At 43.4% G+C, this 22,125-nt stretch overlaps 1 protein-coding gene across 16 annotated transcripts in view; it reads right to left on the reverse strand.

Annotated features, from left to right (window-relative positions):
* Positions 1-22,125, reverse strand: part of LOC108927499 (voltage-dependent P/Q-type calcium channel subunit alpha-1A-like) — a 120,138-nt gene that overhangs the window by 12,070 nt on the left and 85,943 nt on the right. For 9 of the 16 annotated variants that reach the window (XM_018740836.2, XM_018740835.2, XM_018740841.2 and 6 more), the window contains 7 exons: positions 21,261-21,357; positions 17,032-17,137; positions 16,005-16,112; positions 15,269-15,369; positions 10,541-10,650; positions 10,096-10,228; positions 4,699-4,812 (listed from right to left, as the gene is read on the reverse strand). In XM_018740836.2, coding sequence (XP_018596352.1) covers positions 4,699-4,812; positions 10,096-10,228; positions 10,541-10,650; positions 15,269-15,369; positions 16,005-16,112; positions 17,032-17,137; positions 21,261-21,357 — 769 coding nt within the window. Of the gene's footprint in view, positions 1-1,401; positions 1,441-4,698; positions 4,813-10,095; positions 10,229-10,540; positions 10,651-15,268; positions 15,370-16,004; positions 16,113-17,031; positions 17,138-21,260; positions 21,358-22,125 lie in introns of those variants that run through there. The other 7 variants (XM_018740845.2, XM_018740844.2, XM_018740846.2 and 4 more) reach the window with 5 other exon arrangements.

The raw sequence follows: 22,125 nt of genomic DNA on the forward strand, positions 1-22,125 counted from the left end.
AAAGGGGAGATATCTAACTTCTTCACCACTACAACTGAGATGGGAAAAGGGTGATGAGGAGAATAAGTCTCTCCCTTTTGATCCCCTACACCTGTTGATCCAGGTGCAACAATCTATTTTTAAAAAATGTGTTCCAGCTCTGCAATTGTGGCACATGTTTATGAATTAGTGTACACAAGTGGTAAGATTCTGAATTGTCTTCACATCCGTAGAAAGAGAAGAAATTAAACTGGTTGAGAGCAATTATATCCAACACTTCAGGTGCCATTCCCACCGTGCAGCCACTGTTCCCAGCACACACACATACAAGCACACTGCTCAAGGCACAGGCTGACAGAGACACTGGACATAAGACAGAGAAAACAGAAAAAAGAAAGAGAAGAGGAACGAGGGTTCAGGCCATGCCTTGCATGCACCTACTTCTTTCCCTCAGTTTTGCTCGGGAACCATTTTCCGTCACCCAAATACATATTCATACCAGAACACTTCTCTTGTAGTCAACAATCCATTATTTCATTTCTATATGACCAGCACCTTTTTTTTCCCCATCAACCATGCAGACCTCTGCAGTAGGCCCACTCTCCACCTGTATATATTCAAGTAGGGCAACTACACCTCTCAAGCATGAGGTAAAAACAGATAGTCCAGCTGCATATCCAAGCATCCATACTGAAGCACACAAAAACCTGCTCCAGCAGGAATCATAATGGATGCAGACAACAGGCAAGCAATTGTGATGGATCACATTGGGTATCCAGAGGGAGCAAGATAAAGCAAGGCATTCCTCCATTTGCCATCTCAGTGCACAACATGTGGCCTGCCACGGAGCTTCTTATGGAGCAGATGTGCTCACTTGGAGTCCACGAGTCACAATTGTCAAAGACGTCTCTTTTCCTTTGAATGTTGGGGTCAAGGAGGACCAACTTAGAGGTACATCAGTCTTAGTGGTGTAATGTTTATGGTTTTATTGACAAGATTTTGGATTTAACAAAAAACTTTACTTTTAGATTTGAGGGACCTGGGCCTTAGACCTTAGCCAAAGAACATATAATTGGCCCAAATGTTACCCATCTTCAAAGTTCTCTCCAACACCAAGCCCTGTGGTAATTGGCTTGGAGGAATCCCATTACAAAAAGTTTACGGGGAAATAAACAGAGGACTTCATTGTCTCTCTCTGGCCTAAGATAAGGAAGGAACAAGTCTATTCAGGAGAGCAAAAAGGCAGGCAGTGGAAGTAAAAGAACAAAATGTTAGAAAACAAAGGCTAGAGAGAGAGAGAGAGAAAGAGAGAGAGAGAGAGAAATAAAGAAGAACTGAAAAGTAGACAAACTAATAGCTAATCAGAAGAAAAGTAAAATTTGTGAGACAGAATGAAGGGGGATCCTGAGACAGAGTACATACACTGAGGTTATTTCCACGGGGCCTTGGTCTTCTCCGTTGCTGAACAGGCACGCAGGTGGTGCGCACACATACATACACACAACGACAACAGCACACACAGAGCACAGTGCAAGGTTGACACAGCCAGGGATTCAGCCATCAGCAAGGACAAGAAAGAATGGACAGGGGGAGGTAGAAAAGTAGAAAAAGAGGACAGTTATTAACATGGAGCAACAGAATGAAAGAAACATGACAGAGAGAGGGGGGTCAGGAAGACACATTAGGAAAAAGGCATGGAAAATAAAAGAAAGTGAAAGGAGAAAGCAAAAATAAAGAGAAAGCAGTTAGACAAAAAAGGCACAGAAATACAGGGAGAAACGGTTAAAAAAAAGGGGGAGAGGGAGAAAGAGAAAGAAAACACCAGTCACAAGTGAACACTTACCACAGCAGGGTGAATACACTAAGAGACAGAGGCAGTATTAGAGAGACAGCGAGTTAATAGTGAAGTCCCTCTTAGCACAATGCAGCTCAACTCCACACCACAACACAATGCATCAGAGAAGAGGGCATGTCTTTGGAGAACACCACAGGATCTTCATTGCACCAACACAGAGTCCCACATATAAATTAGTGTTAAAACCTCTGCAAAAACACATACAGTACATGGCAATGGTTTTCTTACAGTCCTTCTCTCTCATAAACACACAGACACACACACCAGTTTCTGTATTTTTGACACCTGTATCTCACATGGCATTTGTTTCAACCTGGTTGCTCTTGACATTTTCTTCATCCGGGCATTTCATACAGAAATATCTACAGATGGACCACTGCTACAAAGATTACATTTGCATATCACACTTTTTGGAGGTAAACTTGAATACAGGATGCAGGAATGGAATGTCTTCTAACCTGGGTGAAACAAAACAAAAAAAGAAACTAATATTTCAAAATGTAATTTCTGAAGTCTGGACTTTCTGAAGGAAGGAAAAGATGAGAGAAGGAGATATGGGAGGAAGCGTGAGGAGTGGTCAGGGGCAAATTATGGAGGGAACACTGGCATGGTTTAGCAAGTGTGTGTGACTATATGAACATTTGTAGACAAGTTGTTAGTAACAAGCTAGATTTACTGTTACTTATATGTAAGTAAATATCTGCAGAAATAGTGCTTTGCAGAATATTTTTTTGGTATTGATAGGTTCTTAAAAGTTTTCCTTGAGTGCATTTGTAAAGGAAAAAATTTCTCCATTACATTTCTGTCACCCTTTCTTATTCAATCAGAGATTTCTGTAGTTTAACTTTCTATTTGTATAACAAATCAAAAGCTTTTTCATAAAGTATCACTTCCTCATTGTCAGCTGACATCTTCTGCCAATTTTATTGGCCATCATCTGTCACAGTGAATTTTACTTTGAACATTAGCAATTGCTTCATCTCAAGACACAACCACACAGTCATGTATTTACCCATTGTAGTATATGAGCAGTGTGTTAATACCATAACAGAACAGCATTTCATTGTGCAATGAGGCTAATCAGAGTTTAAGGCTGAGCTTTCCCCCTCTTTAAATGTTTAATAAGGTAAGTTTTTTCCATATTGTGGTAGTTGAATTGTATCAGTTAAAGTCATGTTTTTGAACTGTAATTTTTTAAAAAGTAATGCAAAAATTATGTTAAAATAATGAATAATTTTACTTAAATTAGAGACAACATATTTAAAGTATTAATGGTATTTTTTGATTGCAACTACTGTCGGACAGTTATAATTAAACATCTAATTTTAGTATGAAGTTTTAGAATGCTCACAGAATGTTAATTTGTTAATATGTTAATTAATATGCCAGTTCATATGACTATTACATATGCATTGTAAACGAGAGCGTAATGGTCACCAATGCCAGGACACAGATGCTGTTCCTATTAAGTTATTTGTTTTTGGTAAATTATCTGTTTCAATTTTTAAAAAAATGCAAATGACAGAGGTCTTGCTCACGGTTTGCAAATGACAATGCTAAGAAACTTTTTATCCAATGATCTTCCAATGATAAATGTTTGAGTACCAATTCTGTGAATGTATTTGACATTTACTGTAATTTCATATTGACCATAAGGTCTGAGAACAGCAAACACAGTTCTTTAGCCACATAGTTAATCTGGTAAATGGTATATTAAAGCTGTAAACATTGGTAGCAGAAGTAACTTGAGTCATTTTTTGATGTGATAGCTTTTAACTTTTCCTCAGGCAAGCTTTACCTAGAAAAATCCTTACATAAAAGTAACAGTGCTTTTACTTCAATATTGTTTTGTCTAATCTACTCACCTCCACATTTTGTAGGTTCCTATAGCACTCACTGCAGCACAGCTTTAGATACAGCTCTTTCATTGTGTGAAAGAGCCTGATAGACATATATTTCTGGGTGTGGTGCAGGATGACACGTTAGTGGGGTTACACATCAGCAGCCTCAGATTTTGGGAGGCAAATGAGTAGAATATCCCTTCCCCTAAATGTTTGAATAAAACTATGACCTAGAATAGGTGCCTCCCTTGTTTTGTTGCTTGCAGTGTACAGTAAAACCACATTTATCATCTTATAATGGCTATCATTTCAGTGTTCGGAGAGAATATGTGCTTGATATGAGACACATAGCAGGAAAATTTAAACAATATCAAAAAAACATGGAATAAAATCCTTTGACCTTTCGTACTTCACTTTTGTCAATTCAGTTTCTAGCAAGGTACTGAGGAAGAAGTATAATGGTGTATAATAGCTTGTTGTCTGGAATTTGCAGGCCTGCTTAGAAGATCTAGCTGCACTTTTTTCTACAATGAATAAAGTTCATGTCATTTACTTTACAGGACTGATATTTTTTAAAGACAGTATGGTAAAGTTTATTTAATTGACCAAGTGGGGTAAATGTAAACCAGTGGCTGGTTACTGTATATCTATTTCAGTCACAAAGCTCATCTTTACTGGTATCATTTGGGAGATCCCAAAATCTGCAGAAACCAAAGAACACCAGATGCTAAAGCAGTTGCTAAAGAGTAGCAAACACTATTAGTCCCTCAACAGCAATAGTATCTGTCTGGAAAAACTATTAATGTGTACTGGGTTTCTGGAATCACTGAACCATTGAAAGATAAATGTTGAAAATGTCTCTCTTTAGGAAAACTGTTCTACTGTTGCTGTGCAGTGTCCTGTGTTGAGCTACATTACAACACAAGCAGGGGTCAGACGATATTAAATAATGAAATGTAGACAGATGAAGAGAGGCAGAGAATGAAGCATATGAAAGAAGGGTGAGGTGATGAAGGTGCTCACTTGGTTGTCTGCTGAAAGTCGAGGCATGGAAGTGGCCCTCACGTGCCCTTCCATTGGGAGATAGTGCTCACTGTCCGAGTAATCGTACCGCCCCATGTCTCTCATCTCTACTGTCTGCAAAACAGAGGGGAAGCAAGTGTGACCATTGCTGGTCTGCGTGGGCCTGGGCACGTCTGGCTCAGCTCAGATGGGTGTTGGTAGGTTGGACCCCATAGACAGGTCTGTGTCACACTGTAGAGTGTGCTTCCTCCAGAAGTGTGGTTTTGTGACCCTTGCTGCAGGGACGGGCACACTGACCTGAAATACTAACTGCCTGTAGACACTGCTAGGATATAGTCACTAAACTGAAATTACTTACACTATTCAATAAACATTTTGTGAGCGTGTATGTAGTAATGCATCAAGACTCCACCTTTCTGGCCCATGCTGTCCCCTCACTGAGGAGTAAGTAAAACATCTTCTGAGACCTGAGCTTCCAGGAGAATTGAAACAGTGGTACAGACAGGGTGATGGGGTACTGAAGCTCCATAGCTTCATCAAAATGGGAAGGGGGAGTGATGATTGACTACGGGGTCTCATAAGGTATGCAGACAGAGGTCTTGCTCACGGTATGGATGATACTGAAAGGGTGAGACAATGTAAGACAGACTGAGACAGAGAGGTGGAGGTGGGTGCATGGAATCCAGTAAATGGAAAAGAGGGTAATCTGTTGATTAGTTGACATCTGTTGGCATGGATCAGATGGTGTTTGGCTAAGTTTATACAGTTTGACGTGAGTTATGGGTGCAGTGATTTGGCAATTACTATGCTTAACTATACTAGCGAAAGGTCGAACCTGCATCATAGCTAAAATTTTACAGATTGTAATGTGTGTCACAAGGTATTTATATCACAACTGTAGAGGTGTGTCTGTGTGTACCTGTGTAATTTAGCTATTATAAGAGAATATTAAAAACTTAAGGACACTTCCAGCCACAGTGTACTGGCATCTTCAATGAATGCCTTTTATGCATGCATCAGTACACTACGAATGCCAACACAGCACTGCAACAGCAGCAAAGGACCACTGTGTTCTGCTCCAGCCTAACATCCCATGTGTGGCAAAACAATCATATGACTGAGTACTGTAAAGATGTACAAGCTTTGAGCCAAGATTCAACATGTTCAGCAAACTCATTACATCTACACAATTAGCTGACACTTCTCTCCAAAGCAACTTACAGTGCTATACTTCTTATAACAGGTACTACAACAGGAGATGGGGTTCAAACCTGTGACCTCCAAGTTGCAAGACAACAGCTCTAACCACTATGCTACCTGCTGTCACAACAGGTTGATCTTGTTATTAAGCAGCAGCATTTGAACTTCTGTTGTATGTTTCAAAGTCTTATCTGGACTACTTAGTGACCAGCCCCAAAGAATGAGAATGTGAGTTGGCATCACTACTTAACTTAAACCATGAATACTTTCTAATTTTTGCTTTGTTCTCAGCTAAAAGCACAGGCGGTCCCCAAGTTACGACGGGTTGACTTGAGATTTTTTGACTTTACGATGGTGCAATAGTCTTCGGTGGGCTCACCACCTGCCGGAGAAACCATAAGGGGCCGGTGCATTGTGATTTGGGCGGTGGTCGGGGCCGAGTGCCCGGCCGACCCAAACCTCGGGCGCCAACTCTGGTTTTTGGGACTTGGAATGTCACCTCACTGGCGGGGAAGGAGCCTGAGCTGGTGCGGGAAGTTGAGAGATACCGTCTAGATATAGTCGGGCTCACTTCCACTCACAGCTTGGGTTCTGGAACCACTCTACTCGATCGAGGGTGGACTCTCCACTATTCTGGCGTTGCGCAAGGTGAGAGGCGGCGGGCTGGTGTGGGCTTATTAATAGCCCCCCAGTTCAGCCGCCATGTGTTGGAGTCTACCCCGGTGAATGAGAGGGTCATCTCCCTACGCCTTCGGGTCAGGGAACGGTCTCTCACTGTCGTTTGTGCTTATGCGCCTAGCGGCAGTGTAGAGTACCCGGCCTTTTTAGAGTCCCTGGGGGGCGTGCCGGAAAGCGCTCCCACTGGGGACTCTGTCGTTCTACTGGGGGACTTTAACGCCCACGTGGGCAGCGACAGTGATACCTGGAGGGGCGTGATTGGGAGGAACGGCCTCCCTGATCTGAACCCGAGCGGTGAGTTGTTATTGGATTTCTGTGCTAGTCGCGGTTTATCCATAACGAACACCATGTTCATGCATAAGGGTGTCCACCAGTGCACTTGGCACCAGGACACCCTAGGTCGGAGGTCGATGATCGACTTTGTAGTCGTTTCTTCTGACCTTCGGCCATATGTCTTGGACACTCGGGTGAAGAGAGGGGCTGAGCTGTCAACTGATCACCACCTGGTGGTGAGTTGGATTCGATGGCGGGGGAAAAAGCTGGACAGACCTGGCAGGCCCAAACGCATAGTGAGGGTCTGTTGGGAACGTTTGGCGGAGGCCCCTGTCAGAGAGGTCTTCAACTCCCACCTCCGACAGAGCTTCAACCAGGTCCCGAGGGAGGTGGGGGACATTGAGTCTGAATGGACTATGTTCCGCTCCTCCATTGTCGGTGCGGCGATTCGGAGCTGCGGCCATAAGGTCTCCGGTGCCTGTCGCGGCGGCAATCCCCGAACACGGTGGTGGACACCGGAAGTAAGGGATGCCGTCAAGCTGAAGAAGGAGTTCTATCGGGCCTGGCTAGCTCATGGGACTCCTGAAGCAGCTGACAGGTACCGACGGGCCAAACGGAGCGCGGCTCTGGCAGTCGCCGCGGCAAAAACTCGGGCTTGGGAGGAGTTCGGTGAGGCCATGGAGGAAGACTTTCGGTCGGCCTCAAAGAGATTCTGGCAAACCGTCCGGCGACTCAGAGGGGGGAAGCGGTGTTCCACGAACACTGTTTACAGTGGAAGTGGTGCGCTGCTGACCTCAGCTGAGGATGTTCTCGGGCGGTGGAAGGAGTACTTTGAGGATCTCCTCAATCCCTCCGACACGCCTTCCGTAGAGGAAGCTGAGGCTGGGGACTTGGAGGGGGACTCGTCCATTACCCTGGCTGAAGTTGCTGAGGTAGTCAAAAAACTCCTCGGTGGCAAGGCTCCGGGGGTGGATGAGATCCGCCCCGAGTTTCTCAAGTCTCTGGATGTTGTGGGGCTGTCTTGGCTGACACGCCTCTGCAGCATCGCGTGGAGTTCGGGAACGGTGCCTCTGGACTGGCAGACCGGGGTGGTGGTCCCTCTTTTTAAGAAGGGGGACCGGAGATTGTGTTCCAACTACAGGGGGATCACACTCCTTAGCCTCCCTGGGAAAGTCTATGCCAGGGTACTGGAAAGGAGAATCCGACCGATAGTCGAACCTCGGATTCAGGAGGAGCAATGCGGTTTTCGCCCTGGCCGTGGAACACTGGACCAGCTCTATACCCTCACTAGGGTGTTGGAGGGTTCGTGGGAGTTTGCCCAACCAGTCCATATGTGTTTTGTGGACCTGGAGAAGGCATTCGACCGTGTCCCTCGTGGCATCCTGTGGGGGGTGCTTCGGGATTATGGGGTTCGGGGCTCGTTGCTACGGGCTGTTCGTTCCCTGTATGACCGGAGCAGGAGCTTGGTTCGCATTGCCGGCAGTAAGTCAGACCTGTTCCCGGTGCATGTTGGACTCCGCCAGGGCTGCCCTTTGTCACCGATTCTGTTCATTATTTTTATGGACAGAATTTCTAGGCGCAGTCAGGGAACGGAGGGTGTCTGTTTTGGTGGCCGCGAGATCTCGTCTCTGCTTTTTGCGGACGATGTGGTCCTGTTGGCTTCATCGAATCAAGACTTGCAGCGTGCACTGGGGAGGTTTGCAGCCGAGTGCGAAGCGGCGGGGATGAGAATCAGCACCTCCAAATCCGAGGCCATGGTTCTCAGTCGGAAAAAGGTGGATTGCTCCCTCCGGGTTAGGGGGGAGTTACTCCCTCAAGTGGAGGAGTTTAAGTATCTTGGGGTCTTGTTCACGAGTGAGGGAAAAATGGAGCGGCAGGTTGACAGGCGGATCGGTGCGGCGTCCGCAGTAATGCGGTCATTGTACCGGTCTGTTGTGGTGAAGAGGGAGCTGAGTCGTAAGGCGAAACTCTCAATTTACCGGTCAATCTACGTTCCTACCCTCACCTATGGTCATGAACTCTGGATCATGACCGAAAGAATGAGATCGCGGATACAAGCGGCAGAAATGAGTTTCCTCCGCAGAGTGGCTGGGCGCACCCTTAGGGATAGGGTGAGGAGCTCAGTCACCCGGGAGGAGCTTGGAGTAGAGCCGCTGCTCCTCCGCATCGAGAGGAGCCAGTTGAGGTGGCTCGGGCATCTGTTCCGGATGCCTCCTGGACGCCTCCCTGGGGAGGTGCTCCGGGCTTGTCCCACTGGGAGGAGGCCTCGGGGCAGACCCAGGACACGTTGGAGAGACTATGTCTCCCGGCTGGCCTGGGAACGCCTTGGGGTTCCCCCAGAGGAACTGGAGGAGGTGTGCGGGGAGAGGGAAGTCTGGAGTACTCTGCTCGGACTGCTGCCCCCGCGACCCGGCCCCGGATAAAAGCGGAGGAAGATGGATGGATGGATGGATGGTGCAATAGTGATACACATTCAGAAGAAACCGTACTTCAGATTTTGAATTTTGATTTTTCCCAGGCAAGCAATATACGGTATGATACCCTCTCGTGATGCTGGGCAGTGATCCACATATCCCAGCCATGCGGTCATTAGTGTAGACAACCAATACTCTACAGTGTTCTGTGTTGCTAGTGTTTTTCTGGATACCCCCCGTATCTATGTTGTGTTTTGTGCATCCATCATGTCTACGAAATGCCCATCTGTGTCTCCTGCTACTGGTGAGAAGAAGAAAAGGAGGGCAATTACTCTTGAGGAGAAACTCAAGATCATCGCCCAGCATGAAGGCGGCAAGCCGGTAATAGCCATTGCACGTGAACTTGGACTTTCGCAATCAACAATCTCAACCATCTTAAAGGATAAGAAGTGATGACGTTCAGTAGGTTAGATGTATTAAATGCATTTCCGACTTACAGTATTTTCAGCTTATGATGGGTTTATTGAAACATAATCCCATTTTAAGTCAGGGACCGTCTGTACACTAAAATATTTAGTGCTTTTAAACCTTTAAAGCTATTAGCCAATTACAAATTATGAGTGCTGAAACAGGACATATACTTAATGTAGCTCGAACTGTCCAATTCATCCAGCAGAGTGAACAATAAGAGCTAATTAATCACATGTTAATTTGTAACAAAAACTAGCACACACAGTTGGCTGCCAGGACCACATCTGACAGCTGATCTCCTGAAGTAACTCTACGCTAGTATTTGTGTGTATGTGTAGCTGGTGTGTGTCCGAATCGTTACCTGTGAATCATGACGGTTGTCATGCAGGTCATCAATGTGTGTTCTCTCGGGGCTCCAGCTGTCAGCTTTCTGGAACACCTGGGACCGTGATCCCACCCATGGCTGGCTCTCAGTCACACCTCCTCTTGGAGGTCTGTGAGAAGGGGCACACACATTGTTTGAGTGGGGGATACTGGTTATTGCATTGTCACAGCTCTCCTAGCAGCCACAAGATTTGATATTGCCCTGTGTGTTAACCTGACTGGTCTCTCCAGGCTATCCAGGCTAATTTATCTTCACTACAGGTTACAGTGTCATCCAGTTTACATTTCAGACTTGACAGAGATGTGCAGAAACAGAGCCAGAGAGACACAGAGAGATATCCAGAAGGATGCAGAGGGATAGATGCAGAAACATACAGTACATTAAGGGGAAAGGAAAGATAATAGGACAGAAGAGAACTTACAAGTTAATAATAGGCTCCTGATGTGTTTCTGGGAGGCGGACAACTCCCTGCCCACCGTCCTGGGCTGGAGAAGGGGGCTCCATACGCTGAAACATTAATGGCGTTCGATTCTGTGTAAGATACAACATGGCCTGCAGCTGGTATCAGACAGACTAATGGGAAATGGGATCACAACATCCAGAGTACAAATGAGGGGTTCCAGCAAAGGTCCACTGCAAGGAATTCAGTGAATTGGAGTCTTGTTGGTCTCACTAGTTTCTGTGCCACTGAAAATGGAATCTTTGGGACTGTGCTGTTATGTCTGCATCAACAATTAATAGAATTTTTGTATACCACAAAAGAATCACATTTAGAGGTTTATAGCCACAGTAAGTCTGTGGAGAAATTCAAAACAGATTCCATAACCTTTTGTTGCTTAAGCTGGTTGAGCAACTGTGATAGTTAAAATAAGACACAAGGGCAAAACTAGTCACTATGCATCTGGCCTTTCTTTTTTGCAAAATAATGGCCAACAGATTAAATTTTCTTTTGCACCAGAGCAAGAAGCCTCAAAGAATGGTTATAACATATTTCTATCAGGGCAATAACAGGTACCATAACTCTTTTAGTGAAATCAGCTTATTTTCTAGCAGCTGCAGTATTTGCCTTCCTAAATCCCTTCTGAAGGATAAAGGAACATTACTGTTGCATTATCTGTCAGTAAAACAATTAATGAACCAGTTCATCTACATTAATTTCTCATGCTGACAGTTTTTTCAGAGCAGTACAATTTAAGTAATCAGTGACTCTCAGCATTCTTTAGAGTTTACGATATTTTCTGTAGATCTTAACTTATTATTAAACAAAACAAAACAAAAAAAAAAAAAATCAGGAATGACAAATTAGCCTTGAAACTCTAGAGTTATACACTAGAAGTAGCAGAAGCCCCCTCACAGTAATTATAATCCTGAAAGTACACAGTACTATGCCTCTAACCCAGCTAAAGCAAAACCCTGAACATAGCAACCCCTGGATCTCAGGAGTTCAGTGGCTACACAAGGAGAACCAGCTAGATCAAAGTCCAGAGAAGACTCAACACTCAAAGTCCAGAAGTTGTTGAACAAGTGTGCAGGGAGAGAAAAAAAATGGTTAAAACATTCACAGTCATTATTGATTGACAAATCATTTGAAGAACTTATCAAAGTTGAAAATAGTTCTAGGTTGAGCATTGACTCCCCCCCACCATGCCCCCCAATCCTTCTAAAGATATTGAGAGGTAAGAGCCTGGAATAATACAGCACATTTTTGCATTATGTAGACAGCAAGAGACACACAAATACATACATATAAAGAAATCAAGAAAAAAGGAAAAAGATAAGCAGAAACAGGAGAAGAGCAGCAAAAAAAGGACTATATCTTACAGAGATGCACAGCAGACTTAAACTGGAAACAAAAAACTGAGACAGCAAAATGTTGTAAGAAGATGCTCATCAGAGAAAAATAAATAAAGTTTAGAGGTTCAGATGCATACAGGAATAATTTCAGGTGTTGAGAGGGCTTGTGTATACCTGCTGACTTTGACTTGGTATAGAACAAGACCTCATGCTTTTCATTCATCTGCTTAATCCATATCCACAAGTTCTGGACAATACTTTACAAAACCTAGCACTAGCTGTGCAGCCACCCTGGTTTCAAACCTAAATCCTGTTATGTCTATTAACGCAAATCTTCACAGTTTCAATGAATATACAATTGTTGCACCTCAGGTATCCCCAGTGTTTATAAGATAAACATTTGTATTTGCAGTGTTCACGACTGCTGTCCTCAAGGGTGAAAAAAGAAAACGAGATGGCTTTGGTTGAAAAAAGTGTGGAACAGGCTAAATATCTACTGTCAGTATCAGTGTGGTGTTTCTGATGTGGGAATATCATGGACATTCTGCGAGTAGAGTTCAATTTTCAGCAGGTATTATCAAAAATGACACAACCCATTTACACTAGATCTTAAAGGAACAGGTGTGTTTTTTGGACAGTTAGACAGTAGCATAGATCATACTGTGCAACTCTTCAGAAATTAATTATGATTACAGTGATGTGTCAAACTTACTTTTTTTGAGTGCCAGTTTATTTTAAAAATAAACATATGAATGCATTTTACAGCTAATTTACCTGTAAATACCAGTGCATCTGGTACATACCGTTTGGAAAAGAGCACTAGCTGAATTCTTTGTGGGAAGCCACCTGAAGTTTTAATTTGAGAGTATACACAAATTCTTATGTTGTAAAAATCATAATATTTACATGTATACAGTACTGTGCAAAAGTCTTAGGCCCACTAATCTCAGGACAAGGAAAATGGAAAAACTATAATGACGGCACAAACAACAGTGTGGTTTGGGGGGGTTTTCTAGTGCTCTAGTGCTAACCTGCATGTTAGCAGTGAGAAAACAAAGGAGATATGTTTGTTTGGCTCCATTAATGATAGACTAGCAGTTGAATAACTCACATACACTGCCTGAACCCATACGGGATTGTAGGGAGCCGGAGCCCAACCCAGCAACACAGTGTGTAAGGCTGGAGGGGGAGGGGACACACCCAGGATGGGACACCCAGGATGGGACACCCAGGCACCCCAAGCGGGACTCGAACCCCAGACCGACTGGGGAGCAGGACCTGAGCCAACCCACTGCACCCCCCCTTGAAAAACTCAGTCACCTGTAAAGATGCTGAGGATGCACATAGGGCATAAAACCTGTGGTGAATGGAAAGGTGGTTTTGCTGAAGATATTTCAAGATTTAGAGCAACTGGGAAGAATATGAAAATGAAAAAAGTTCCAAATCCACAGTATGATTTTATTTACCCTGTTAGCTTTGGAAAGTTCATGAAATTGAAGAAGAGCTGGTGATACATATGTGTATCTATTAGTGCAGGTGATCTTTTGTATATGCATTTATTAAAGTTTTTTAGCATTGTTTCATTGAACAATAACTAATCCCAGCAAGTTAGAACTCTCTTATAATGTAGATGGATCTCACATCTGCATATATACAGTACCAGTCAAAAATCTGACAACACCTACATGAAATCAGACTCGCAGGAAAAAATACAGAAACTGGATGTTTCAGGGGAAGCGGACCAACGTCTCCAAATGTGAAATATCTGGACCCAATCATTGAATATTTGTAAGACACGTAAAAAGTGAACACATGAGTTGTGGCTGTGTAGCTCCTAATATCCAATATGGAGGAGAGTTTCATGGTCCATAGCAATCACAGCACACTTCAGAGATGTGTGTTACAGCTTGTTTGTTACTTCCTCATTTTTCAATGATCAGAAACACACCACACAAGAGTTTAAGTACTATCTGGCCAAGAAGACAACTGAAGGAAAACTCAAACTAATGACCTAGAGGAAAAACATTGTCATTTATGAACAAACTATCTTCCAGCAACTGCACTCAAATGTATAACTGGTACTGTATACTTCTCAGTTTTTTCAATGGTCAGATTTGTAGTTGGGGTCAGACAGGTCTTTTACAAAAATTACTCTTGGGTTTGTCCCCAAGCCTCTCCTTGAAACCCCACATAGGATTAATCAAGTATGAATAAATATAGATTTGTCCACCTACTTCTACTTCAGCTTATGCAGAGCTCTCACGAGGCTCTCTACATTCACTACTGCCTTCAAAACTGCCTGACCAAAGAACCTTGGAAACACCTTTGCCGGTGAAGCTTATTTGACTGTGCAAGATTGCTTTGCTTGCCTTGCATCCAAGTATTTTGCAGTAATGGAGACAGGCTCTTGGCTGTTTGATCTGGGGTATCTGGACTTTTACTGAGCACTCTACATAACAGCAATAGGTAAAGGTATGAAGCTAAGCAGGAAATGGAGTAGGAAGGTTTAGAGGGAGGGGAATGGAGTAAAGGTTTGTTTTTGTGTGGTTCAGATGGGCTTTGCTCTAGATATCCAGTTACTTGACATCCAAAGCTATACTCATCCTACATATATCTCTTGATTGAGACCTTGCACAAAACCACAGAGTACAGGGAAATGAAAAGAAGTAAAAAGGCTTGGTACCTCAAAGCTGGTTTCTAAATTGTTCTTCTTTACTAAATACATACATAAATAAAAGGAGTGTATAAGCTGAGCTCCATATTTACAGGTTATACAAAGAAGAAGAAACGGATAATGTACAGGAACATTTACAGTATTTCACACACACACACACACACATTGTCTGAACCACTTGTCCCATACGGGGTCACGGGGAACCTTTCATTCCCTTATAAGCAAGGTAAGGTGAAGGTTCAGAAATGGAGGCTCTATAAGAGGGCAACAGTCCATGGAATAATACAGCAAAACAGAAGAGGGAAGGGGAGGTGCAGGGACTGTGTGTTAGGAGGCTAGCATGGAGGCATGGCTGGTTCACTGAAGCTAAGAGGAGCTGTGACGAGGCATGTCTCCTCAGCCAGCAGCCCAAACAGGTTCTGTCTGCAAATGGTATGTGACTGTGTCCTGCTCAGAAGTAGCCACTATTGTTCACTAGTATTTGACACTCTGCTCCTTGGTTTCTGCTTTAATGGTGTCATAGCCAGGCTGTGGGTTGGTTTAGGTCATTTATCTGAGAAATTAGATAGCAGAAATGTATGCTGGGAGGGGGTGCTTGTTGTCACAGCAGCTCTAGCAGCAGGAGGAAATTTGCTGAATGCAGGGATTGTGGTAGCATTCCTAGCATTGCTAGGCCAGTACCTGCTCCTCACGGAGTGCCTGAAGCTTTTTGGCTTTACTCTGCCGGTAATACTCCATGATCATCATGGCAGCGTAGATCTTCCCTACTGTCAGGTCAGTTGCTGGTGAAAGGAAGGATAAATTAATGGGATGGGGACATAGGAGGTCATATATAAAATAGTGGATACAGAACCAGCGGTCTTTACATGAGGAGATTTATTTAAAAAAAAAAAAATACAGAGAATATATAGTCTGAAAAGTCTTAATATTAATTGCATCTGAGTGCACTGAGATTATGAGGTTTTTTTACATACTGTCAGCTTCTGAGATATGCTTATATGAGTGACGAGAATTTTACTTAACTTCAAGGACTTTCTTTTAATCCCTACTTCAGCTTACGAGGCATTTCTTTGAGTTTACATGGGTTGAGTTTGTATTTCCTGCTCATCCCAACATCTGAACAGCATGAGGCATTTAAATTAGCATTTATTAGTTTATGACTTTTCTCTAAAGCCACTCACAATGATTATTAACTAGTATTTTAACTGTCACCTTTATCCAAGGTAATTTACAGCAATACAATATAGTCATGATCTGGATATAGTAATGGGTGGAGCTCACAAATGTATAAAAACATGGGAAAAGGTTTTACCATAGCAGGCTGATCAGAAGGTACTGTGCAGTGTGTGAGGCCGGCAGAGACGAGCTATCCTGTAGCGATCAATTGACTGAATGGACAAATCTTTCAGTAATTTACCCTTGTGCGGGGTGACCAGCAGGTCCAAGGTCTTTTGAGAGAGATTGGGCCAGATTGCCATCATCTCCTTCCGCAACTCGGCATCCATCTGGTGTTTGTCTGCACCTCCTGTGCAGGTGTATTGTAACACACAGCACAGAGACACACACGCACATGTGCACACAAACAAAAGGAGAACACGAACACGTGCAGACATACAATACATACAAGGAAAGAAATGTCAGAAATGTTACAGGTACAATTCATTTACAAAAAGACCTAAACGCAGTTAAACTCATATTTATTAATAACTTTTTGTGCAAACTGACTCTATTATGAAGGCCTACCAAAAACCTCAAGACTAAAGCAAACATTTATATTTCTGACAGTCACCATCTGTGTGAAAACAACAGAAAGCCTTTGACAGCTTTAGGTAAATAAGCCTGAAGCCAAAACTTCTACAATGTTGGTCAGTTGGACTGATGTTCTTTTGTGTCACTTCGTACATGTTGCATGCAACACTTTCTCATCTAGTCAGAAAAACTAGGATGGTGTCAAATTTAGGACCTCACCAAGCTGGTATTAAAATAGTTTTACAAAAACTATTTTCATAAAATTATCTATTCATAGGAGAAAGTCTGTCTATACCTAGAAAACCCTATGTATAGAAGTTGTGTGAAAGCCTCACCAGCCAAATGCTTACACTTCCAAAGGAGAGTTTGTGCTTCTTCTTAGGACAACCGGTGAGGATGTATTGGCTCAGACAAGATGATTGATGGCAACCTTTAATTCTCATTTGCAATACTGTAATATTTGTCAGTGGGATGGACAGCTGAACAAGCATATGAAGGTGCCATGATCACTAACAGCTATAGACAGAGTTGTAGAAGTTAGTTTGCATACTGATTCTGTGTTGGCATAGTTGCACAGTATACGGACAATTCTATTGACAAATATGCAGAATGTCAACGAAATATTCACAAAGGACTGATAAATGCCTGGACACACTTCTATAAGGCAAAATGATGAAGCTAAGATGTTTACGTACCCTTGGCTATCTTGATATCCAGCGCTGTTCGGATTAAGGCCATGAGGGTGGAGTTGAAATGAACTGTGTTGTCATCTGCAACTGGCAGATCCATCCGTAGCAGTCTCTGTGGAAAGTCAATCAAGGAGGGTGAGAGGAGGTATCTTTGATAGTCTGAGTGCTGTGGTCTGAACCTCAAAGAAGGGAGGGAAGAACAAGGGAGAAGAGGAGGGGGAGCTCTATAGATTTTTGCCTTAGTCAATCTGCAAGTGTGCTTGGAATGATTTTACATGCTTCGGATCTGAATCAACAACCTGAGCTATGAACATCACCAATCTTCTCTGCCATTACAAAATTTCACACGCTTCTGTTAAGAGCAGACCTGTTCCTTTGTGGTTCACAAGATGGTAAAGAAAGTTGTTTTAACCTTTTTTAACAACACTTGACACAAATGTTCTCTTTTTTCACACACAGTTTAAGGTGTGATTCTTTATTCTGCATATTTGCCTTTCAACCAAGTCACTTCAATCATTGAGTGTGTCTGTGAGGGCCTTGACTTACGCATTCATTACTCATCTGAACAAGTGGGACAAACTCCTGTTGTAATTAACTTCTTTCAATTTTCATGAACCACTTGTCTAATGTTGGGCTGTGGTGGCCTGGAGCTTATCCTGGAAGCATAAAACATGGTGCAGAGTGCATCCTGGATGGGGCAGTAGTTTATCCCAGGACAAGTATTTCATTTAGTTCAGTTAATAATAAACTGGCATTGTAAGCTGTTTCAGTAGGCTTGAGTTATAAATTTTAATGTAATCATTCAAGGTGACTTGTGTTTGATTGTACATCTGTATAAATACACCTTATTAATGTATATGCAATTCAGACACTGAGTTGTCATAATAAAGGACCTCACAGACATTTTGTGTCACTAATATGGCTATCAGAGTTTACAACACTTCAGGAGGGATATAAGTGGGTTGAAGGCTATAGCCATAGAGCACCCCCAAAAAGAGGTTCCCTGACTCTTCACAGAATTACTGCTCAGTCAAACTGACTGATAAACAGAAGAATAAAAACAGTGACCTACAAAAGCCTTTGTTTTTATCCTTCATTTACCATCCTCTGGTCTGCCGGAGCTGAGTGCTGAGTGCTCATAAACACACGGCTCTGGCATTTGCCCGATGTTCAATGCGTGAGGCACATGTGTCATCTCAGCACAAGATGCCATGTTCCACTGCCACAGCAACAAGCAAAACTATGAAGCAAAACCCTGCCAGGTCCCCATGCGGCATGCAGCATGCACGTACACTTTCACTAGCAGCAGTGCAAACATACACAGAAAGCATTACTGGTTTTGCTCTGTTACTTTTTTAGTTGTTATTAGTTGATCACACTAAGACTTATTTACTGCTATGCTAAAGAGATGGTGCTGTTCAGGTTCTCCGACCTCTCAATGCAAAACAGGTGCAGTCTACAGGATTAGATAAAAGATAAGCATTTGTAGGAAAAAGAAAATTAAACATTGACCAACCAGATTTGGGAAATATAGGCTGAGACAAAAAATGAAAATATGTTAGTTTATACTTTGAGATAGCATGACAAAAAGTGGACAAGGGTAATGTGCCATGAGTGACAAAATGGAAGAAGTACCAAGAAGTCATGGTAAAGAGAAAAGATGCAGAAAGAACTAAGTGAAGCAAATGAATCTACCACAGCAAGCTGGTCATGATCAGCTGATATGGATCCTATTGAAGCCTGAAATCTTTACTGCTTCAGCAGGAGAAAAGAAAACATGAGATGAGGATGGGGCTCCTGGATGGCATACAATACCACGGTTTGTCTCTGTCAGTCACAGATTTGGGATAGGGAGTAGCAGCGGACCAGGCGGAAACTATAAACTGAATTCAGAACACTTGCTGCAATGTAGCATGTGGGGTGACCATTCCAGAGAGTTGATACCTGATGAGGATCAGTTTTTATCCCTGTCCTACCCATGTGAAACCCTACAGTGCTTTGAGAAAGCAGCTGAAGAGAGAGCAAATGCAGAAAGTACCAGAAAGGCCCAAGGGGGTAATGTTACATTCTGCCATGGGTGAGCTAAATTGGAAATACACACCTGTATGCTACCCATTTCCAAAACATGTATGCATGGGTGAAGCATCTTTGAGCTCTCTTCTAACTTATAACAGCACTGTAACTGAGAAACAACATTATATTATAGTGCATACATTTTACTTGTAAAAGTACATTTGCTTGACTAGGTACATGAGTCATGATGAGAATAAAAACTGGAGAGCTAGTCCTTAACAAGGGGGCAGGCAACTATGACTGTAGGTAACGCTTAGATATGGGCCTTAACCGTGAAATATTATGACAAGAAAGGGGTAGTTGGAGGGGTAGCCCTGATATGAACTGGGAGAGAAAGAAGTAGAGTATGGCACTGCCGGGGGGGAAGGGGTGCATGCAAGGCAGAGGTACGAGAGACTGATTGCAGCATGCAGACTGGAGGGACCGGAAAAAATATTAAAACTGCATTGACACAAATAAACAAAGGACAGGTGAAAAAGTCAGTCCAGGGATTTCCTACCGAGTCGCTGCTTGTCAAGTGGAGACTCCTATTGAATAAAATAACTATTTTGCATGGCTGTTACTTTAACCAACATTAACATTTCTTATCAACTTCACAGTTGTCTCTTAAATTCCTACTATCAGAGTTTGCCTTTAGGCTTCGTCAGAGATCTTCTCTCTTAAGCATAAGTCTCATCCAGTCAAAAAGCGTAGTGTGTGTCCATAAATGTGTGCATGCGGGACTCTGGGTATACGAGAGAAAAAGAGAAAGAGAGAAACCCGGTCTGCTGTATACATGTAGAACTTTGTTTGAGATTGCCATCCGCAGGAAAGGGAGTAGCGGAGGACTGAAGACATACACCCCAAACCCAGCCCCTCTGCGTTTGCACAGCTGCAGTTGTAGGCATAATCGTCTGAATGCATAATACTGGTGCGCACATGTGGCACCAATGCACCTTATGTGACTACCTACATTGCAGTCTCTGTCAGAGATTTGTGAAGGAGTTGGCATTCTGCAGTCAGTATTACAATACAGTACATACAGTACATTACTGTTCTTAATGCTCTGGAAAGGTTACACAGAGAACCTCTAAAGAATACATTAAAGATAACTTTAATGTATTTTTATGGTTTTGAAAGGAAGCAGTTCTTCGTTATAGCTACTGCTTCATATTAGTTTATGCATCTTATCAGGCATTGCCCTGCATTACATGCACCTGTCTCAGCCTTCCTAAGAGGCTGTGACCAATGTGTGAGCAAGAGGGCTGTGGCAGTGTGTGGCGCAGAGGAGTGGTCAAATTCCTCCGTTCCCCACCCTCCCAGAGGACAGGCTTGCTGGGCAACCAAAACCCATACACAATATCGGCTTGCGGTCCCCCACGCACGCCCCCTTTCCGTCAAATCAAAACGACACACCAACACTACAGACACAGCGCCGCCCCCCTCGGGGTCCTTCTACCTTGTAGGCAACCAGTGCTGGGCACTTCCTCCCCAGGCCTAATGGTGGAGACATGTGCCTGAGCATGTGATACATATCACAGTAACTGATCCTGCCGCTGCCAGGGACCGGACACAATGGGGAAATACAGCAGACATGGGGAGAAGTACATGGGATAAAAATAAAAGGAACAAACATCAAAATAAGAAGGGAGAAGGAAAGGAAGAAACAGGGTTACTTTTTTTTGGCTGGTCACGTCAGGGAGAGATTAAAAAGGTTGATCTGATTGGATCTAATGGTTCTGCACAAAGGGGTGAGAAAAGGGGGTGTTATTCGGTGTTAAAACAATTCTATGCAAGTTGGACCTGTTGCATAGAACAGCAGGGGGCTTTCAACAGGCAAAAAGCTCCACTACTTGTTGGTTCCAAAGCAGTTATGTCAATGCAGTTTCATCCCCCCCCTCCCTGAACTCTCCCAGAACAATGCACGTGAATGTACCAACTGTTCCTAGCCATGGCTAAACAGCAAGCAAAAAAACAAGATGGTGGAATTTTGAAACTGTGGATTTTTTTAATCGTTCAGTGGTGCACTTCATGCTTCTTTAGGTGGTTGCATTGTCCTGCACATTCTCGTTTCATATCAGAATGGAACAGAAATGGTGAAAAACAAATGATAATAAAAAAATTGCGACATTCATTCCAGTTTCGATGCTAGCAGGTGGTTAAGGTTTTAGTGAAGTTCAAACCTTGCAGGCCACCCTATGGGGACATTTCTTGCCTAAGCCCAGAGGGGGGGAGATTACTCGCAATAAACTGTACATATCCTTATAATGAATGCGCCCGCTGAAAGAAGAATACAGGAAGTTAGAGCAGACAACAAGGAGCAGGGAAAAAAGAAAAAAGATCAATTGTAAGACATCCCCCCAATCAGGTCCCAGTGCTCTTCCCTTCAGTGCTTGGTGTGTGCACCTCCTGATCTACAAATTAGCTTACATTTAGGCTCTTTAGGCTCCACTGACTCCTTAACTCATGAACATAAATAGGACAAGAAGTCTATTTGTAATTTTCCAATTTGTTTGATTTGTTTGTCCCTTGACTGATTTTTGAGTTAGATTCTGTAAAAACCTTCTATGTGTCATGTCACGCCCTCAGCCAGCGGCCAATCAACGACACCCTGGAAGCACATTGACACAGAACCTCCCATAAGAAACTGCAGCAACCTTCTCCTATACTTCCTGTTTGTATTTTCTGGCTCTGTTTCTTGGACTGTCTCTGGATCACGAGTATTTTTACCTCCCTTGACTGATGCATACTTCGCATACTTCTCCCGTAAGCTGTCCCAGACCGAGAGAAACCACAACATCGGCAACAGGGAGTTGCTGGCCATTAAACTGGCACTAGAGGAGTGGAGACACTGATTAGAGGGGGCTACCCATCCCTTCCTGGTTTTGACTGATCATAGGAACCTGGAGTACCTTTGTCAGGCCCGCAGACTGAATCCTTTCCAAGCTCGCCGGGCTCTGTTCTGTACCCAGTTTGACTTCACGGTGTCCTACCGCCCAGGCTACAAGAACACTAAGGCTGATGCACTGTCACGATTCCATGACCCAG

Source organism: Scleropages formosus, chromosome 20, assembly GCF_900964775.1.
Source record: "Scleropages formosus chromosome 20, fSclFor1.1, whole genome shotgun sequence".
NCBI lineage: Eukaryota > Metazoa > Chordata > Actinopteri > Osteoglossiformes > Osteoglossidae > Scleropages > Scleropages formosus.